This window comes from Nyctereutes procyonoides, unplaced genomic scaffold, assembly GCF_905146905.1.
Source record: "Nyctereutes procyonoides isolate TBG_1078 unplaced genomic scaffold, NYPRO_anot_genome, whole genome shotgun sequence".
Classification (NCBI taxonomy): domain Eukaryota; kingdom Metazoa; phylum Chordata; class Mammalia; order Carnivora; family Canidae; genus Nyctereutes; species Nyctereutes procyonoides.
In genome coordinates, this window is record NW_026575042.1 from 49,445,863 (window position 1) to 49,465,078 (window position 19,216).

Here is a 19,216-nt window from a genome sequence, read left to right on the forward strand (position 1 = left end):
TTTTTCCACCCCAAATTGATTTTACCTGTCATCGAACTTTATATCAAAGTTTCTGAAATTGAATTGCTTGCATGCAGCCTTAAAAAACTAAACCAGGGAAGGGAGGGCATGGGAGTAGGGAGAAACACATTTTTTTTTTGTTTCATGGATCAATGACTTACTTAATTAACTGACTTGTTGACAATCATGAATGTAAAAAAAGTACAACTAAGTAGTTGGTTGTTATTGACAGTTGTGAAGTCTACTAGTAACCTCAATAAGCTAAAGGGGAAAATCATCATTGAGATTTGGCTGACAGTGTAAAAGGAGAAATCATAAATTGCAAAGCTGAATTTGAAGACTAGTATTTAATATGAGCCATAAAAATCTTATCACTTGCCTGAAGAATGACATATCAGGGTATAATTAAAGTGGTAGGATCTTTACAGTTAATGTTTAGTCTTGATAGCACGTTTCATAAGAGCATTTTATATAAAGGGTGGATTTTAATCAAAGTACATAGTGTGGGAGATAGTATTCACCTTAAGTTAATAAAGTACTGCACATAATTTTAATACCTTAAGCTAAAAATAATTTCTTGGCACTGTTGATAACTCAGGCAGCTACATGTGAGGTGTAATTTTCATCAAAATTCTCCAAGGACAGAAGTATTTATGTTCTAATTATTTTGTCATTTTGGATGCTATGGCAACTTTCCAGATTTTTTAAAGCTCTGGAGGGCACTTAAATTGTCCAGCATCTTTTTAAAGTCTCCTCTGTAAACATCTAATATTTATCTTTGAAATCCATGCAAGGATCTGCCACATTCACCCCACCTAAAAAACAAAAAACAAAAACAACATTTGCTACTCTGTAAACTAGATCTTAGATTTCGTAAGGTCAAGGCCCTTCTCTTGTATTCCTGGAATCCCACTTAGCAATTCCTTAAGGGTTTTACATTGCAATAGGTGTTGATACTAAAGATTTTTTAAATTACAGAACATAATTCAGTAGGTACTAGAATTTTAAAACATGAAAGATGAAATTGTTAAGTTATGAGCATTATGAGAGGAGGAGAGGACCGTGGAGTCAAAGGCTGGGAAGGAGATGCTGTATTTAGTTAGAAAGCATCAAAACCACCCTTTGGAAAGCTTTTGAGCAGGGGAGTGATAATGACCAGAGTTGTACTTTAATTCAGGCTGGAGTATGGATTAGGTTTAGGATGGGTTATAGTTGGGCAAGACAAGAAGTAGAAAGATCATGTAGGAAATTAAGTGACTCTTAAGACAAGGAATGGTAATATGAAGTGATAGGATGGCAATAAGACCATAAGAGATAATTGGAAGAGATGCTCCTGGAAGGAAGGTACATGACCTGGTCTTTTCCTAAGTAGACTGTGTAAGACTTTGTAAAAAGCAAACAAATAAATGAATATTTAAAAAATTTTTAAAAAGCTATCTAAGATAAATGAAATGTTCATGTCAGGTGATTGAGACCCTTCAAATGCCATTAGGAGAAATAAAGTCAAGAGAGTGATGGCTTAGAAGGGAAAATGATGACTTTGATGTCTGACACATGAACTTTAAAGTCTGTGTGACATTCAAGTGTAGAAAGCTAGCAAGTTAATCCAGATGTCAGGGTAGTCATAAAAATAATTGTATTTATTTAGTAAAGTCTCTAGGACACCATAGTAAATTCATTTGCTCACCATTCATAATTGATTATTCACCTATTCAACATATTTCCTAAGCACTATTCTGTTCCAGGCACCATTCTAGTTTTAGGTGCTTGAGATAATTTTTAAACAAAAATGGACTCAACAAATAAACAAACAAATGTATGTATGGACACACAAATCCCTGCTCCCAAACGTCTGATATTTGAGGCGCTGGAGCAGATAAAGGTGATAAGAAAAAGGACAACAACCAAAAACAAGGAAATAAATAGCCATAGATGCCTTGTTGAAAATAACATACGGCAATGTGATTGAGAGATGCCTTTGATGGAGTAGTTCTGTTTGTTTAACGAGCTATTGTAGATGGATAAAATGTTAGAGATGACATTAAAAGGAATACTTGTGTTATTTTTTTAAAGGAATACTTGTGTTATTAAATAACCATTTCTCCCAAATATTTGCAGTGGGGAAAAGTCCTTCCGAATGAAGATGATGATTTCTCCTCCTTCTAAACTCCTTACAGCAAAAAATAATCTTAGCCAAGTTTGTAAAGTGAATTGTGATTATAAATCATAGATCACGGTGCAGCTTTGGGATGAACTCCTTGTTGTCATCAATCATAAAAGACCTGCATTTGTTTCATCACCCAGATGATTTTTGTGTACAATTAAGTGAAACTGACATACTGGAAAATAGCTTAGCAGGCAGAAAGCCCAGCCCAGGCCTGCCATCACTGAAGGATGCCACACTTCATCTTTAACCATCTTCTTTCTTTGTAGTCTTCCCAGCTGGCATTCTGCAGCCCCCCTTCTTCAGTGCCCAGCAGTCTAACTCCTTGAACTACGGGGGTATCGGCATGGTCATAGGACACGAAATCACCCATGGCTTCGATGACAATGGTAAAGTTCAGTGGACACTTTCCTTAGGCTGAGACACATCCTAGTAGACCTGAATGGAGTTATTATACTTGATTATTGCATGAACACATTTAGTCATCAGGGGATCGTTGGCTAATAATCCGGCTCTTAGTGTTCGTTTTATTTTTTTTTAATTTATTTATTTATGATAGACATAGAGGGGGGGGGGCAGAGACAGGAGGAGGGAGAAGCAGGCTCCATGCCAGGAGCCCGACATGGGACTCGATCCCAGGACTCCAGGATACCGCCCCCGGCCAAAGGCAGGCGCCAAACCGCTGAGCCACCCAGGGATCCCCCTTAGTGTTCGTTTTAAATTGTTGCTCAGGAAGACCAGAAATTTCTAGTGGTGGGGTTCAGCAATGTGTGCTTTGCACTCTGACAGAATGACACAAATATTCACACTGAGAAAACACTGTGATGTTTGTTAACACCAGTGGTAATGTGTGGTCTTATTTCATGGTTGCTTATGTCTTATCTATCTAGATTTCTAGAGCACAGGGTCCATGTCTAAAAATCAGATGTAAGATCAAAAAGTAAGGTACCTCTAAGACTTTTAAACTGCTTATGGACAGAATTTTTTTTTTTTTTTGCACCTTTACCTAGTTCAGGGCCTTGCAAATAGTGGGCACTTAAATGTTTGTACACTGCCTCAAATGGCAAAAAGAGATTTAGAGTTTCAGTGAAGTTTGAGAGGCATAGAAGTAAAGATACGAGATACATAGAGAAGTGATAGCTGAAGCGATGACAAAAATTGGTTTGCAAGTGGAGAGAAGATAGGAAGAAAAAAATAGAAAGTAATTAAGCCTTCACTAGACTAAACTTTAGAACCATATAAAGAAAAGGTGACAAGAAGGATACAATTTTGAAAAGGACTTACTACGTGTCTATGAACTCAAGTATATAATAAGTTTTACAAGTAGGTAGGTACTGAGACCACTTCCAATTTTTTTAATGGAAAAAAGTAGAGGCGCATGACTTACTCGAAGTTACAAAGCTAGGAATTAGTGGAATCAGGGTGTGAGTTCAAGGAGTTTGTCTTCGTAGCCCTTTTCTCATTCACCACATCATAAGCAACTACTTAATAACTACTGATAAACTGAAGTATTAAAACATAGCATATAACAAATACCACTGTAGCTCAAAAAAGGGAAAGATCAAGGTATTTAGGGTGAGCCGGAAAGCTCCAGGAGGAATGGTAATTCTTTGTGCTCGAAGTAGAGAGAAACTATGAGTCTACAGTGCCTTATGAGGGGTTTGAGATATGAAATGAATTCAGAATAAAAATAGTGTTTTTCAATCTCAAAATACCAAATTAAACGGACTTGGTCCATATGAAAACCATCCAAGAGAAACAAGGCATGGTTTCAGGAGTGGTTGAGCGGGTGGCCTTGGCTGAGCTACCGGGAAGCACGTGGGTATGATGCCGGGATCCAGATTAAGGTGCATCAGCACAGCAGACCCTCACGGTCCAGGTTTCGTCAATGCAGGACGAGAAGGGGGGGGGGGCGGATCCTCCCATTACCTGTCCAGTCGAGTGTTCTCTCACACACTCATAGTTCAGTCCTTGCCTTTTGAATTAAAGATACCGTAGTGTAATTCTTGATGTAATGAGTTCCCCTTTTACTTAAATCGTTATATTTCAGGCAGAAATTTTAACAAGGATGGAGACCTCGTTGACTGGTGGACTCAACAGTCGGCAAATAATTTTAAAGACCAATCCCAATGCATGGTGTACCAGTATGGAAACTTCTCCTGGGACCTAGCAGGTGGACAGCATGTATGTGAGCATTCTCTTGGAATGTTTTAGGTATATTTACTCTGTTGTTGCTGTCGTTATGGCTGCTGCTGCTCTATTTTATTTGAGTATAGATGATACGTAATGTTATGCTAGTTCCAGGTATACAACCTAGTGATCTGACAAGTATATACATTGTGCTGTGTTCACTGCAAATACAGCTGCCATCTATCCCATTACGTCACTATTACAATGTCATTGGCTGTGTTCCTTACGCTCTGCTTTTATTCCCATGACTTATGCATTCCATGACTGGAAGCCTATATCTCCCTCTCTTCTTCACCCAGGTTCTCTATCCCCCGGCTCCTTCCCCTCTGGCAGCCATCAGTTTGTTCTTTGTAATTTATAGTTCTGATTCTGTTTTTTGTTTATTCATTTTTTTTCATTCCATTTATGTGTGGAGCTGTACAGTGTTTGTCTTGCTCAGTCTGACTTATTTCACTTGCATAATACCCTCTAGGTCCATCCATTTGTCTCAAATGGCACGATTCCATCCTTTTTATGGCTGAGTAATATTCCATTGTGCATATGTGTGCACATTTCCCTTCTTCTTTATCCATTCGTCTCGCCATAGACACTTAAGTTGCTTCCATGTCTTGGCTGTTGTAATGCAGCAGTAAATATATCTTTTCAAGTTAGTGTTTTCATATTCAGTAGTGAAATTATTGGATCATATAATATTTCTATTTTTAATTTTCTGAAGAATAGATATATCCACTCTTAAGTGCATTGTTGATCCTTCTTAACAATCCAAATGTAAGTAAGGACCTTTAAGCATCTTTTGTTTTTTAACAGCTCAATGGGATTAATACACTGGGAGAAAATATTGCTGATAATGGAGGTATTGGCCAAGCATACAGAGTGAGTAATAATATTTTTTCCCATTTTAGTGGTTGGAACGTTTATTTCTCATATTTAATTATTCATTTAAAGCCTTTTGCAAATGGCACATATAATGTAGGCAATGAACAATAAATAGAAAGTAGAAAACACATGGGGGTAAAGGGAATTGTAAGTATGTTAACTAGAAAGGGCAACATGGTTATGGTTGAGCTGAACAATCTAGGCTTCTGAGAAGAGGAAACCATATCAGCAGAAATGAGGAGACATGCAAGTTCCACAGAGGAAGCAACTTTTTTTTTTAAGAAATAAGCTCTGAAGTAAATGTTTTAGAAAACGTGTCTCGTCGAAAGCATTTCAGTCATTGATTGGTGTAGTAAACAAGACCCTCAGGACCCTGCTGTTTCACAGCAGGTGAAGCAATATTTGGGAACCATAATCAGCATGACAGTTACAATGATTCAGTGAGGGACTGAAGTGATACAGCTCTAGCACATGGCCTTATAGTCATCTAGACTATTATGCCCAGAGGAGCATATTGCTGGAACATCCCTTAGAATCTCATTTAGCCTTCCATTCGTTCTTGCTTTCAACAAATACTTGCTGAGGACTTTACTGTGTTTTTGGTACTATTCTCAGTGCTAGAGATACAGTGTGAATCCTCCATAAAATATGTCATTATCTGATGATTAGAGCAGGTATTAAAGGATGGTCTAGTTGATGCCATGTACACAAGAAAAAGTAAGGATTTTTCACAAGAGTAGAGGAGTACTGGTCTTGGAAGCAACAAGAAGGAATGAGAGTATTTTGAGTGTTTCTCCCAACCCTGAGGTAGCTCACATGTGGGACAATGAGCAGCATCTACTTGAGAAGGTACAAGGGACAAAGTGTCCCAGGACAGAACCAGGCTTCTTTAAGACAAAGATGAATGGAATGTTGTATGCAATGGATGAGAATGTAGGATTATTTGTCTACCATAGAAATGCATGGGTTAGGGGCACCTGGGTGGCTCAGTTGGCTATGCAGCTGCCTTTAGCTCAGGTCATAATCCCAGGGTCCTAGGATGGAGCCCCCCATCGGGCTCCCTGCTTAGTGGGGAGCCTGCTTCTCCCTCTCCTGCTTGTGCTCTCCCTTGCTATCTTTGTCTCTTTCTCTCTCAAATACATAAATAAAATATTTTTTAAAAAAAGAAATGTATGGGTTAGAAGGAAGAAGGAGGGCCTCCGTGGTTGGGCCAGAAAGGGGAAGTTTCAGAGCAGTGTGGGAGAGATGACTGGTAGGGTCTGTGACTTGGCAGTGACCAAGGATCAAAGTGTGAGGCTTGGGAAATTAAACTGCCTGAAAATTTTCCAAAAGAGTGAGTCCCAGCAAAGTCCTGGGGGATGGTATATTGCTGCTTCTTTGAATGTGTGGTAATACTTTTCTAGATGCCAGGCAATGTGCATTTTACCTCTTTGGGTGCTAGATATTTTTGTTTTCTTACAAATGTACTTGAGCTTTATACTTGGACACAATGAGATTCCTCAGAAATGGTTTGATCCTTTTGGACCTTGGTTTTACAACTTGTTAGGTGGGACTGGGTAATGCTCAGTCTAGGGACAATTATTCTCCAATGCTGAGGCAAGACCCTACTCTGTGAATCTTGAGGTCTTCTATTTTTGTCCTCTGTGAGTACTGGGTATTTTTATCTCTAATGTTTTCTCATAATTCCTTCCCTAGTCTTTGGTAGTGTGCTCATATGCATCCTACATACTCAGCTGGATACTTGAGGGGCCCATCTGATCTCTAGAGATCCTCTTCTATGTAGCTTTCTCCTCCTTAGGACCCTGTCCTTTGTGTCCTTGAACTCTCAGCTCCTTCTCCTCAACTCAGACAGTCCCTTAGGCTCCAACTAAATTTCTCTTCTTTAGATTGTAGCCTGGAAATGCTTAAGGCAATAAGCTGGGGCAATTATAGTAATAATACTTTATTTGTTTACCATGTCAGAGCGATCACTCTTTTTTTTTTTTTTGCCTGATGTCCAGTGCCATGCACACCATTGTTTCAGATATTTTGTCCATCATTTGATTGTTTCAGTAGGAAGGTAACTCCAATCCCTCTCACTTCATCTTGCCTGGACGTAGAAGACATTGGCATTCTCAATACTCCCATGATTTTTCTAATATTCAGACAGATTAAAAATCATTGATGTGAAAATGCAGCCAAAATCTGGGATGATGGTACTTCCATGAAGAGCTTCACCTGAGACAAGTTAGACTTGTAATAATAAAGCAAATTACAAGTGTGTAAATATTTTATTATAATGAAATCATAACATCTAATACCCTGTCCCCTTGTTAGATTGTAAACTTTCTGGAAAGGAGCAGGCTCAGGTCTTCCCCATGTTCCTAACATTTTACATAATAAAGACTCAATAAATCTATGTTAATGGCAAGGAGGAGGAAATGAAATATATCTTCTGCTTATCTAATTGATCACTTTCATTTGTATTAAATTGGAAGTAACACATCTCAAAAAGTTTGTCATAAATTCCTTAAATATTTTTAGTAGAGGAAAACTATTGTTCAATAGTATTCATAAAGCCTTAAGAATTAAGACCCTTCTCTGACCTTCAGGTAACCTAAATTCCTAATGTAACTGAGGTTCAGTCTATTTTGCCCTGTCTTCCAGGGTGCCACAATAATTGCTCATCTTTATTCTTAGAATCATAGGATACTAATTTTTAAGGGCTCTTAAGGAATCCCTTCACTTTTTGGCATGAATCATTGAAAGTCTGGTGTGAATCTTTTTTGCTAAGAGTAGTAACTGAGCTAAATATGGCAATTCCAGGCTAACTCCCTTGGCAACCCATTCTTCCAACTGGCTAGACTTACCTGTCTACCTACAAAACAGCATTTAGATAATTTTTTTAATCATTTATTTAAGTCATCCATCCATTCAACTGACATTTATTGACCATTGACATTTTCAGAGCATTTGTAAAATAAATTCTGGTTTTCTTTCTAATCCATGTAATAATTGTAATATGTAGGTTGCCGTGTGTAAATACGTTATTATGGTGATCCTGATATAAAAGGTTAATTACTGGACTGCATGGTCTTTTGCTCAGGTTTATACATAAATTTAGAAATGATAAACATCATTTTTCTATTTCATTAACTGCCTAGGCCTATCAAAATTATGTTAAAAAGAATGGTGAAGAAAAACTACTTCCTGGACTTGACCTAAATCACAAACAGCTGTTCTTCCTCAACTTTGCCCAGGTATTGTACCTTTCTTGATTGATAGATATGAAAATCATTTTGAGTTATAATTTCATAGTTAGTTAGATACTGCATGCTGAGTTTTCTTGTTAATCAGTTGTGGCGGAGCATTTGACTTGACTGATTTTCATTGTTTGTAACAGACTATCAGCTCATATTAATGGTAATTATGTCCCTGGTTGCCTATCATTGAACATTATTTGAAGAGTAAATTATTGAGAAATGCAGAATTCCAATTTAATTTTTGCAGTAGGAAGCTGGCCTGCCCATACAAATAATCTTTGAACCTAAGCACACTACTTTCCTTTTTCTGTTCGTATCCCTAGGTTTGGTGTGGGACCTACAGGCCAGAGTATGCCGTCAACTCCATTAAAACAGATGTTCACAGTCCAGGGAATTTCAGGTGCGTGGGTTTGAACAGCAGTCAAGGTGCTCCAATATTGACTCCATTATTTCCACATTTGGAAATGGCTTTTTCTAACTCTGACTATAAAATGTGGAAATCCAGGTGTTGTTTTTTTCTTTTGAGGGTCATGGATAGGATCAACAGAACACAGCAGGGTAACTGTCCTGTTTACATGATCATAGCCTTGACTGCGCTTATCCTCAGAATGCATATGACCTATGCTTAGTGCTTGATGGATTCCAAGATGATGCCAGGAATAGTGGCCCTATTTAAAGGTAGCACAAAGACATTTTTAAGAGGCTATGAAAAGTTTAGTCCTAGCACATGAGAGCCATTCCAAAAAAAAGATTTGGATTCAACATTAAGAGAAATGTCATTTAATTAGAAGGTAATTAGCAGGCTTTCCAGCATTAAAAGTTATCCCCAGATCTACAGGGGGAGAGTTCTTGAAGCAGAGGTCGGAGAGCAAACACGGCCAAGGGATGACGAGAATAATGTTGTAGAGTGGATGATTTGAGTTACAAGACGTATCAAAGTCCTGAGATCCAGAAATCTAAGAGAAGCATTGTACGGAGATGAATCACTTAACTAGCATTTAAATGATAAATCTGATCCCTATAAATCAGTTTAGCACTGAATTAATAGTGCTCCCTTCCCACATACAGTAACACTTCATTACTGTAACACTTTCAGGGCAGGAAACTCGGAAAAACAAAGTTAAAATTTTGAAACGTGGTTTGGTTGGAAAAGTTTGAGAACAAAAAGAATCAAGGGTGTGTTTTTAACTCCACTTCCTAAATAGACATAAATATACTCTGCCTGGAGCATATGCTGGGGAAAAAAAAAAATTCATTATGATAACAAACAAATTAGAACATTTACAATTAAAGGGTTTACTTCAGCTTGTTCTCATCATGGTAATCACCATCCATTTTGTATTTGCTTTAACAGTTATTTCAAAATTTCATTACTCAAACAATGTTATCGTATGCCATTAGTTTGTAATCAAGGTAAATTCAGCTAGCTAGATTAGTCAACATAACTTCTTTTTGATAATGAGCAGGAAAAGGTCACTGGAATCAATTCCCCATGGTAGTTTATCAAGACACTTTCTGTTTTCGCTATAGACGTTGTTTTTACTTGCTGAAGTCTTCAGAAGTGAAAAACAGGGAAATGTAATTCTGAAGACAATTACAGAGGGCAATTATTATAAATTCACATAAACATGATAACAATCTAATATGTCAAGATCTATTCCTCCCTTATCCATGATTTAAAGTGTGTGTGCATAAAAACTAATGGAATTTAAGTATTATTATTTTATAATACTGGTCACCTGGGATATTTCAGAGAAAATGGAGCTTGCAATTGAAAATGTTTTTGATAGCTCTAAAATTTGTCCTGGGTTTTACTTTTTTATCTTAATATGGATTAAAATTTCTTGTTTAAAACAATATTTATAATTGCTTATTATCACCATATCCTGAACAAAACTAGCCTTGTTTTTTAAATGACAGACTATTGTTATGACTATTAGTTGACATTTTAGCATTTATTAGTTTAGTGAAATCCTCAAAAGATAGAGTATGAGGAGCTATTTATTCGTACACTGCAGAGCCACCAATGGGGATATGGTGATGCTCTTTTGACTTTTCATTCTGGCTTCTTCTAGAGGTAGGGCCTCTAGTAGGGTTTTCCTGTTGGTTCATTTCTTCCCTAGTTCTGTTTTCTGTTAATACATTGCCTGCTTTTTGCCATCCCATATCTTCATTCTGATTAGCTCAGAAAGCACATCCTTAGACTTGCATGGTTAAAAAATAAATGAAATGAATGAATGAATGAATAAATAAATAAGTAAATAAATAAATAAATAAATGAATGAATGCAAGCTTTGAAGTAAGAAACACTTGAGTTCCACCCATGGTTTTGCCATTTATAAGCTGTTACTTAACCTCTGTATCTCAGTTTCTAGATATTTTTTTAAAAGATTGATTGATTGATTGATTGATTGATTGATGATAGACATAGAGAGAGAGAGAGGCAGAGACACAGGAGGAGGGAGAAGCAGGCTCCATGCTGGGAGCCCGATGTGGGACTCATCCCGGGACAGAGGGATCCCCTCAGTTTCTAGATTTTTTAAATTAGGATTAAATTATCATGAGAGTTGTTAAGAGGATTATGTTAATATAGAAGAAGTGCCTATTTACATATATGTGTTTGAAAATTAGTACTAGGATTATTTTTAGATAAGATAAGTATGAACAGAATAAGAATCCTCATGAGTAAATTCTTGGACTTTGCAACAGTTTTTATTACCTGAGAGACAGGGTGTTTTGTTGCTTATGTCTTATGTCTGGACAGATCAGAATGTCAGTAACTGATCACTGGTTAAATGATATGTGGGTAAATACATAACTGTTTTCTACTCTCAATTTTAAACTGAAAACAATTTTATTATAAATATGTAAAATTTGCTATCTGTAAAAATACACATTATTTTGTTATAAAATATGTAAAATTATTCGCAACTTTATTCTGGTGTGAAGGATGCCTCTTTGACTATTTTTCATTTATAGTAAGAAAAGTATGTGTTGTTTTGTTAAAAAGGGTAAATGGAATGCCAACCTTTTGTCAAGGAAATTATTATTTTCTCTGGAGGTAAAGGGATTTCCTTGGCAAAAGGTTGAGGTTTCATTTAGTTTTGGAAACAGGCTGCTTCCTGGCTTTACAAAGTAAAACATTTTTTATGAAGAGCCTTAAAAACTGATACACATTGAATCGCTATTGAGAAATTGTGCATAGTGGTTTCTGTAGAAACATTTCTGAAATAGAGGGAGGTTTTGTAACATTATACTTAAATACCACAGTATTAAAACAGAAGGCAAAAATATACTTGATATAAAGCTGAATCTATAAATCTTGTTGGGTCTGAGTTGTAATTGTTTTATTCCTCCTATCTGAAGTCTTATGTACTTTAGATAAATTTCTAAAACTTTAGTATTTAAAATAAAAACATTTCCCCTTGATGTTTTAGAAGCTGAACTTACAATTTAAATGGCTTCTTTTTGGAAATTCAGCTTCTGTTAACTATCCACAGTCACTTGGAATGGCCGTTCTGCTAATATTTACCATATAATCTGCAAATGCGTCTTTAAAGTTATTCAGACGTCATACTTCTAAACAATATATATCTGATAATTTTTTTAAAGCTAGTCCAAAGGGACAAAGTGATATCAGTGTGTATGCTACCTAAACAGAAAAGGTGCTAATTTAGATGCTTAATTTGTTCAATATCATCTTCCAGGCAGAATAAAAGGACGCTCTATAGAACTAACACCACTAATAAAGCAAGGCATTTTTTCCCAGAGCTTAATTCCTAGTCCTTTTTGTAAGATATTTTTTCTAGTGTGTTATGTAGACATTTTCAAGCACTATGGTGATTTTGTTCCCTACTATTCCATGATTTAGTATGTGCATGCTAAACCCTCTGAAATACTAATGTTTCCTCTCTTTCCTTTAAATATTAGCTTCAGTTTCTGATATTTTGTAAATGTCAGTTTGGATCTTGGTGGACCTTGTAGCACTTGTTCATCTTCATATCTGGGAATCTATTCAGACATTTATTTCTTTGTGAATTTATAGTGGGACATACGCTGATCAATGTGACCTTACATTAATTAACAAAATCATGAACAACAGTTAACGGTAAAGATTAGATAGTTTATTTATAAATGAAGCTTGTTAACCTTGTAACCAAGTCATTCATTGAAAAGAAGGAACAAAGGGTTGTCAGAAGACCAATTAATTGCAAAAAGCTCATTTAGTAATTAAAAAATCCAGTTAAGCGCAGGCAGGAGTAGTCTTCTCGGTCACCTGATGTTCAACCCCATATTGCTCAGATGTTTTTAAAACAAGTGGTTATTTGCCAGAGGAATAGACAACAATAGTACAATAAAATATTTTATATAATAAAGTAAAAATTTCAAGTAAATCACTTTAAGAAATAATCAACAAAAGCCATTTATCTTCTGTTATAATAAAATACTGCACAGTTTTCATATACCATGGAATTCAAGTAAGTCGCTTATGTAATATTAATGAAACATAACCCCACTCTTAAGAGGAGAGATTCATTTGATTAAATAATGTACCCGCTTTCTGAAATAGATTATTTACATCATCCATCCAAAGATTTGATGTGAAAAATAAGACTTTAATTAGAGTGCTGGGAAGGTAAGCGAAATCCTGGTATAACGTTGACCTAATTATTCAGGACCAAATTATCTGAGTGAAGCCTTTGGATGGGAAGAGAAGAGCTGAAATGGAAATGGAGAGCTGAGTGCGCCATTAGGTTGAGTGTCGCGATGTTGCTAACTGCCATTGGTGCTCTGTGAAGACTTCCCTTCTTTGAGGCGTCTGGGTTTTTTTCATTTCCCTAATGTTTTTATGACAACTGTAGAATTAAGTCATGGGTCTGGACATTTTACTGAAGTACTTGTCTCCATATGATTACATCTAGGATACATTTCTTCAAAAAAAAAAAAAAGTTTATTGAAACGAAAACAAAAAAGTGCAGCTCTTCCAGTCAGTGGCTCTCAGATGCCTTCCCTGTCCATCAGGGAGCTTCCTGCTCAATTTGAGGAACCGTCAGGCCACCATGATGACTGTCACTAAGCCAGGACATAAGGCTTCCTCAAGTGGAAAGGGGATTGAATTAAATAAATCAAAGTTTCTGTCATAGAGTCTATGAGCCTAGGAACTTAAAGACTAAAGACTAGTACAAACACCTGATGTCTAAAATCTTTTTATTCTTTGGGGCACCCGACTGGCTCAGTCAGTAGAGCATGGGACTCTTGATCTTGGGGTTGGTTGTGAATTAGAGCCCCATGTTGGGTATAGAGATGACTAAAAATAAAATATTTTTATTCCCACATATATGACCACTTTTGGCCAAGTATCAAGTGAATTTGTTCTTGAACCTTCAGATTTAAGAAAAGACATTATTATTATTATTGTTATTATTATTATTATTTTAGAAAATTAATTCAATTCCAAGTTCCCACCCTAAGCAGTGAGGTAAGAAGTTTAATTTTAGTAGTTTAAGTATACTCCATTTTAGAGTCATACAGGAATCCCAAGACCCAGAAATTAGGGAATTAACCTGCATCTCCTGTCTGCCGTGGCCACTCCTGCTATCCCTGCAGTTCAAGGGCTCTATCTGAAGTCAGGTGGCTCCATTTCCTTCTGGTGGTCGTGGGTAAGGGCCTCAGGAACCACTCACTGTTCCTGATGCTTAGGCTCCCCCACATTACATTCCATCCTTTCAGAGGTCCTCTCAGGGCCCTGTTCAGTGTGGGAGGCACGTCTTGGTCACTCACACAACCCACCAATACTGGGCCCCTCCTCAGCACTGGGGAGGCCAGCTTTCTCCATCTCAGGTGGACTAATAGATGTAAATTCCCCAACGCTAGCCCCCACCCCACTTCAACACTCCCATACCAAGAAGATATCTCTTAATCTTTAGGACTCCTCTAGGAATACTAAAACACACACACACACACACACACACAAGTTTACATTCTCCCTGAAGGATAGGGAAGTTGTGATATTGAGGATTGAGAGATAGTTGATGTGGTAATTGTTGACACGTTAGGAAGTCAGCCTTTGAGAAATTAGATATGGATCTGTCTTTCCTGGAATGGGGGTGAGGAAAAGAAATGCTTGCTTTTTTTTCTCATAGTTGGTCCATAGTAGCAAATAAACACAAAAATGCTAAGCAGCATTTTTCTTTATAATGCCCCATCCCTCCTATACTTGTGATCACCATGACCAGCGACAGGCTCATGTATTCAGTAGGTATGTCCCGAGCCCTACAATATACAAAGCACTGTGCTGGGCTTGAGTGGGGGGCGGGGGGCAGCAGGGAACAAGAGATGCACAGTGCTGTGCCCTCAGGTTACAGCGTGGTGAATGTCAGGAAGTAAAGAAGAACAAATCATTGCAAGCTGATAGGACTACTACAGGTGGGAGGACCTAGTTGGGACATTATTTGAAGAAAGCCTCTGAGGAGGAGTAAATCATGTCATCACTGGGCAATATCTTTCCAGGGAGTGGGGTCTATAGGAGCAGTAGGCCCTGAAGAGGGAAAGAAATCGGCTGGTTGGATGAATGGAACGTAGGTCTGTGTAGTTTGAGCCTAATGAGAAACAGGAAGAGAAACGTACTATGAGGAGGCCGGGAGGGTAGGCCGGAGACATCAGAACGTTGGAGACCATGGAAAGGAGGGTGAATTTCATTCAAGCCCCATCAAACAAGGGGATTAGGGGACTTGATCTAAATTTTAAAGATCATTCAGCCGTGTGGAGAATGGGTTAGAGGAGATAAGAGGGCAAATATTTATACCTAGGACACCTGCCACGTACAGAGATCTCAGTAATTGGAACATACTCTCCTGCCAGTTGCTTGAGGGCTTCCCACCACCCTAGTGTGTTTGCCTCCCTGCCCTCCCTCCCAACCTAAGGTGGGTGTGGTGGAGAGAAGGGAAGGAGCTGGTTTGGGGTGGATGTGAAAACATCAGCTCCGCATCACTGTCCTGACCTAGGTCTCCCCACAAATACTGCTTGGTGCCCACAGTGGGTTGGACAGTGTTGTTTTTGCCCATTGGGGTCAGAGATAAGAAGAAATTGACTTTTTGCCAGTCCTTTCCTTTTACTCCGGCTGAATCCAGTTTCTGATATCTGTGAAGTTTCTGTTGGAAAAAAAAAGAAAATAATGATCTTCCTTATTAGATCAAATCAACACGTATCTATTTAAAGTCTATTATGTTTAAGTTACTGTCTGAGCCCTTCCAAGATCTAATGAAAAATCAGGATTTTATCTTTGACCAAACCCTTCTTATAACAACTGCAATTCGGAATGTGAATTATTTATTTTACAACACGCAGAGGGTGTTTATAAGTTAACTCCCCGTGACAACCGTAAAATGCAGGCACGATTATCATATGCATTTTACAGAAAAGGAACCTGAAGCACCGAAACGCTAGATAAATACAACTCATAACCAGGATTCAAGCCATATGGTCTTCAAAACCTGTGCTCTGAACTCCTGTCCTTTGTTACCTGTCCATTAAAGATCCTGTTAATGAGTACACCTTTTTTTTTTTCCTCTCAAGCTGTGACTTCCAAATTCCCTCAGTAGGCTCACATAGAGGAACTCTGTAGAGCTCCTACGTCGTATGGGCATAAGGATCGAACGCTGACAGTGACTTTTGTTTCTTTCACAGGATTATTGGGACTTTGCAGAACTCCCCTGAGTTTTCGGAGGCCTTCCATTGCCGCAAGAATTCGTACATGAATCCAGAAAAGAAATGCCGAGTTTGGTGATCTTCAGAAAAAGCGATGTAGCCCTTGGCTAGACTTGCCAACACCACAGAAATGGGGGACCCTGTGGGAGAGAAAATGGGACACAGAAGTCACTGTAATTACATGGGGGTAGTGCACAGCGATGAGAGAGCATCATATTAGAAATGAAGTTAGGTTATTCTGGAAAAGGTGTGGAGGGGGGGTCTGGCGTCTATCCAATCACTTCTCACTGTGTAAATAATGCTTGATCTCTAAAGATATTACCATTCATTTCTGTTTCTCATATGATCTGCCAATTTGATGTCGTCTCTTAAAAACAGTGTTAACCACTTGATGTAGACTGGGATTGCTAATCAAAGGGAGATTAAAGAGATTGAAGCATACGGTTGGCTCCAAACACAGCAGTGGCATGAGGGTTGAAAACACATAGCCTAACTAATTATTTTTTACGTTTATTTGCAACATTTCCGCTCCTACAGAACTCTTCCAAAGAATCCTTATACATGTTGGGGCCTTGGGACTTAATGTAATTTTAAACCAATTTTGCCGATCACCAGTTATTCATTCTGAGATCATTTTATTTTAAGCTACTCTTAGGGCTAAAATGAATGTCTTGAAACTGTTTTTCATTGTACCTGCTTTCACGGATACTGAAGTTCTTGAGGCTCCCTGCAATTTTCTAAGCAATTTCTTGTTCTCGCTCTCTCTCAAAACTTGATCTTTTTAAGAGATTTGTAGTAATGTATAAATAATAATTTTTATATTTAATTATTAACTACATTTATGACTAAGTAATTATTATTGTAGGTACTCATTGAATATTGACATTTCCGACAGAGGTAAATAGTTATGAACCAAGATCTGTAAAATGATGTACAGATAAAGATTTGAGACTTTTTCAACTTATAAATCATATTGATAAAAATCTTTAAGCACAAAGTCTGGGTTAAAACTTGCCATTGGACAGTTGTCTAAAGATATGAGACCTGTGGTTTACAGGCAGGACTTTCAAAATAAACCCTGTCCCTGAGGTGGCTAGGATAAAAGGACAATATTGCATCTCTGTAGCTCTGCATCTCCTTATCTTTTCAGGTTTGTCATCTGATGGAAATTTTTTGATAATAAATTGAAATTGTGAGCTCATTACTCACCAAGCCTGTTGTGCCAGCTGTCTAGCTTTGGAAAGTGCATTTCTGAAGATAGATGAGAGGCCTCCCCTCCCCGGACAGACCTGCTTCTAAAATCCTGACTCACATAGAGTTCTGGGAGGGGACTGTCTCATCCCTGATAGGAACTTGTTTCTTGAGATTTTTGTCTTCTTCTCTTTCCCCATCCTTTTGGCTGGTTTGGCTAATTTCATTACTGGATTGACATTTTACAAAAGGGGCGTGCTTCCAAAATCCTTGTATTTCCTAACAAAAATGAAAATTAGGAATTTCTATTCCAAATATGAGTGCGGGTTTTCTTCTTGAAAAAGGCCCATTTACCTTTGTTTAAAAAGTCATTAAAGTATATACACAAAAGTTCCATTAAACGTAAGTATACAGCTCAGAAAGTGAACTCTCTCTAGCTGAACACAGCCCTGTAACCAGCACCTTTAAGAAACAAAACACTGCCGGTGCCTTAGAAGTCCTTTCTTCCAACCACCCCTTCTCTCCACGGACGAGTACAGCCCTGACTCCTAGTAGCATACATCAGTTTTAATCAATTAGCATGTTTTCTTTTTGCTTCTGGCTTCTTTCACTCAGTGTTACATTTTGAGACTCATCTATATTGTTGCATTTGATTGTGGATCTTTCCTTGTCATTGCTCTATAATATTCTACTGTGATTACACCACAGTTCATCCATTCCATTGTTGGTAGGCACTTGAGAAATTTCCAGTTTGGGGCTGTTACAAATGGTGCAATTATGAGCATCCAAACTTGCATAATGCCATCTTTTTTACTTTGAGATTTTAATGAGCTCATTTCTATAAATATTTCATAAAGTTATTATAAATATTGAAAATATAGTTTTAAAACTAGCCATGGATATCCTTATCTTGTTCTTCTTATGTCACTACCACCATTATTAGGGATAATTCGAAGTATACTTCTGGGCATATTTCCTTAAATGAACTGAAAACACTTGTAAGTAATATTGGTGGCTGGAGCAATAGGGGTGTCCAGTTCTGAAGGGAACAACTATCTTTTAATCATGTCATTTCTATCCCATCAGAGCATCTGAAGGGCAACTAGTACAAATTATAAAAAGACACTAGATTCCTTACTCTTAAAAAACGTCAGACGTCCCATTCTTATGGAAGGACTTGAGTGAAATTTTCTGGAAAACAAAAAACCTTTCTAATGCCTGGCTCTCCTAGGTCTAGAAATACCAAATTTCCTGGGACTAAGGAATACCCCAAAGTGAAAAGACCAATACTCCCCCTCTCGCACACGAGGACATTATTAACTGCATATGGCATGGTTGCTGAGTTGTACTGGTCTCTCCCAACCACTCTCAATCATTCGGGATTGTTCCATCAGGTAAGGCCCACTTGTAATCTCACACATAAATCCAATTTCACCGTGGCTGAATCCTGGTCAAGGAAAGAGTTTAGAAACTGAGACACTAAGGGCTGGGAGCCAATATCCTCAAGGGATGAGGATAGAAAGACGTTCTCAAAAAAAAAAAGAAAGAAAGAAAGACGTTCTCAGCACCAAAGCTAAGGAGTCGGCCTCTATGCTGCAATCAATGTCCATGTGAATTCTGGGTATAAGGTGGACAGGCTGCTATATTGGAAGAAGAGTCTTCTATCCTAGTCCTATCCTGCCGTTAATGACGAGGTGACCTTGGGCATTGATCTATTCTCTTGGGTCATTCTTTTCCCACCTGAAATAAAAGAAAATTCGATTCTATCAGTAGTTCTCAGTGAGAGAAAGAGACTTTGCTTGTAATCTGTTCCCCAGTTAAGAACTATTGGGTAAGATAATTTCCA

General features: G+C 37.8%; 1 protein-coding gene across 6 annotated transcripts in view; it reads left to right on the forward strand.

The window, feature by feature from the left end:
- The window catches only part of MME (membrane metalloendopeptidase), a 138,904-nt gene extending 120,010 nt beyond the window's left edge, over positions 1 to 18,894 (forward strand). For all 6 annotated transcript variants that reach the window (XM_055321368.1, XM_055321369.1, XM_055321374.1 and 3 more), the window contains 6 exons: positions 2,434 to 2,553; positions 4,215 to 4,348; positions 5,162 to 5,227; positions 8,374 to 8,469; positions 8,796 to 8,872; positions 16,159 to 18,894. In XM_055321368.1, coding sequence (XP_055177343.1) covers positions 2,434 to 2,553; positions 4,215 to 4,348; positions 5,162 to 5,227; positions 8,374 to 8,469; positions 8,796 to 8,872; positions 16,159 to 16,258 — 593 coding nt within the window. In that variant the 3' untranslated portion in view covers positions 16,259 to 18,894. The remainder of the gene's footprint in view (positions 1 to 2,433; positions 2,554 to 4,214; positions 4,349 to 5,161; positions 5,228 to 8,373; positions 8,470 to 8,795; positions 8,873 to 16,158) is intronic.
- The last annotated feature ends 322 nt before the right edge of the window (positions 18,895 to 19,216 follow it).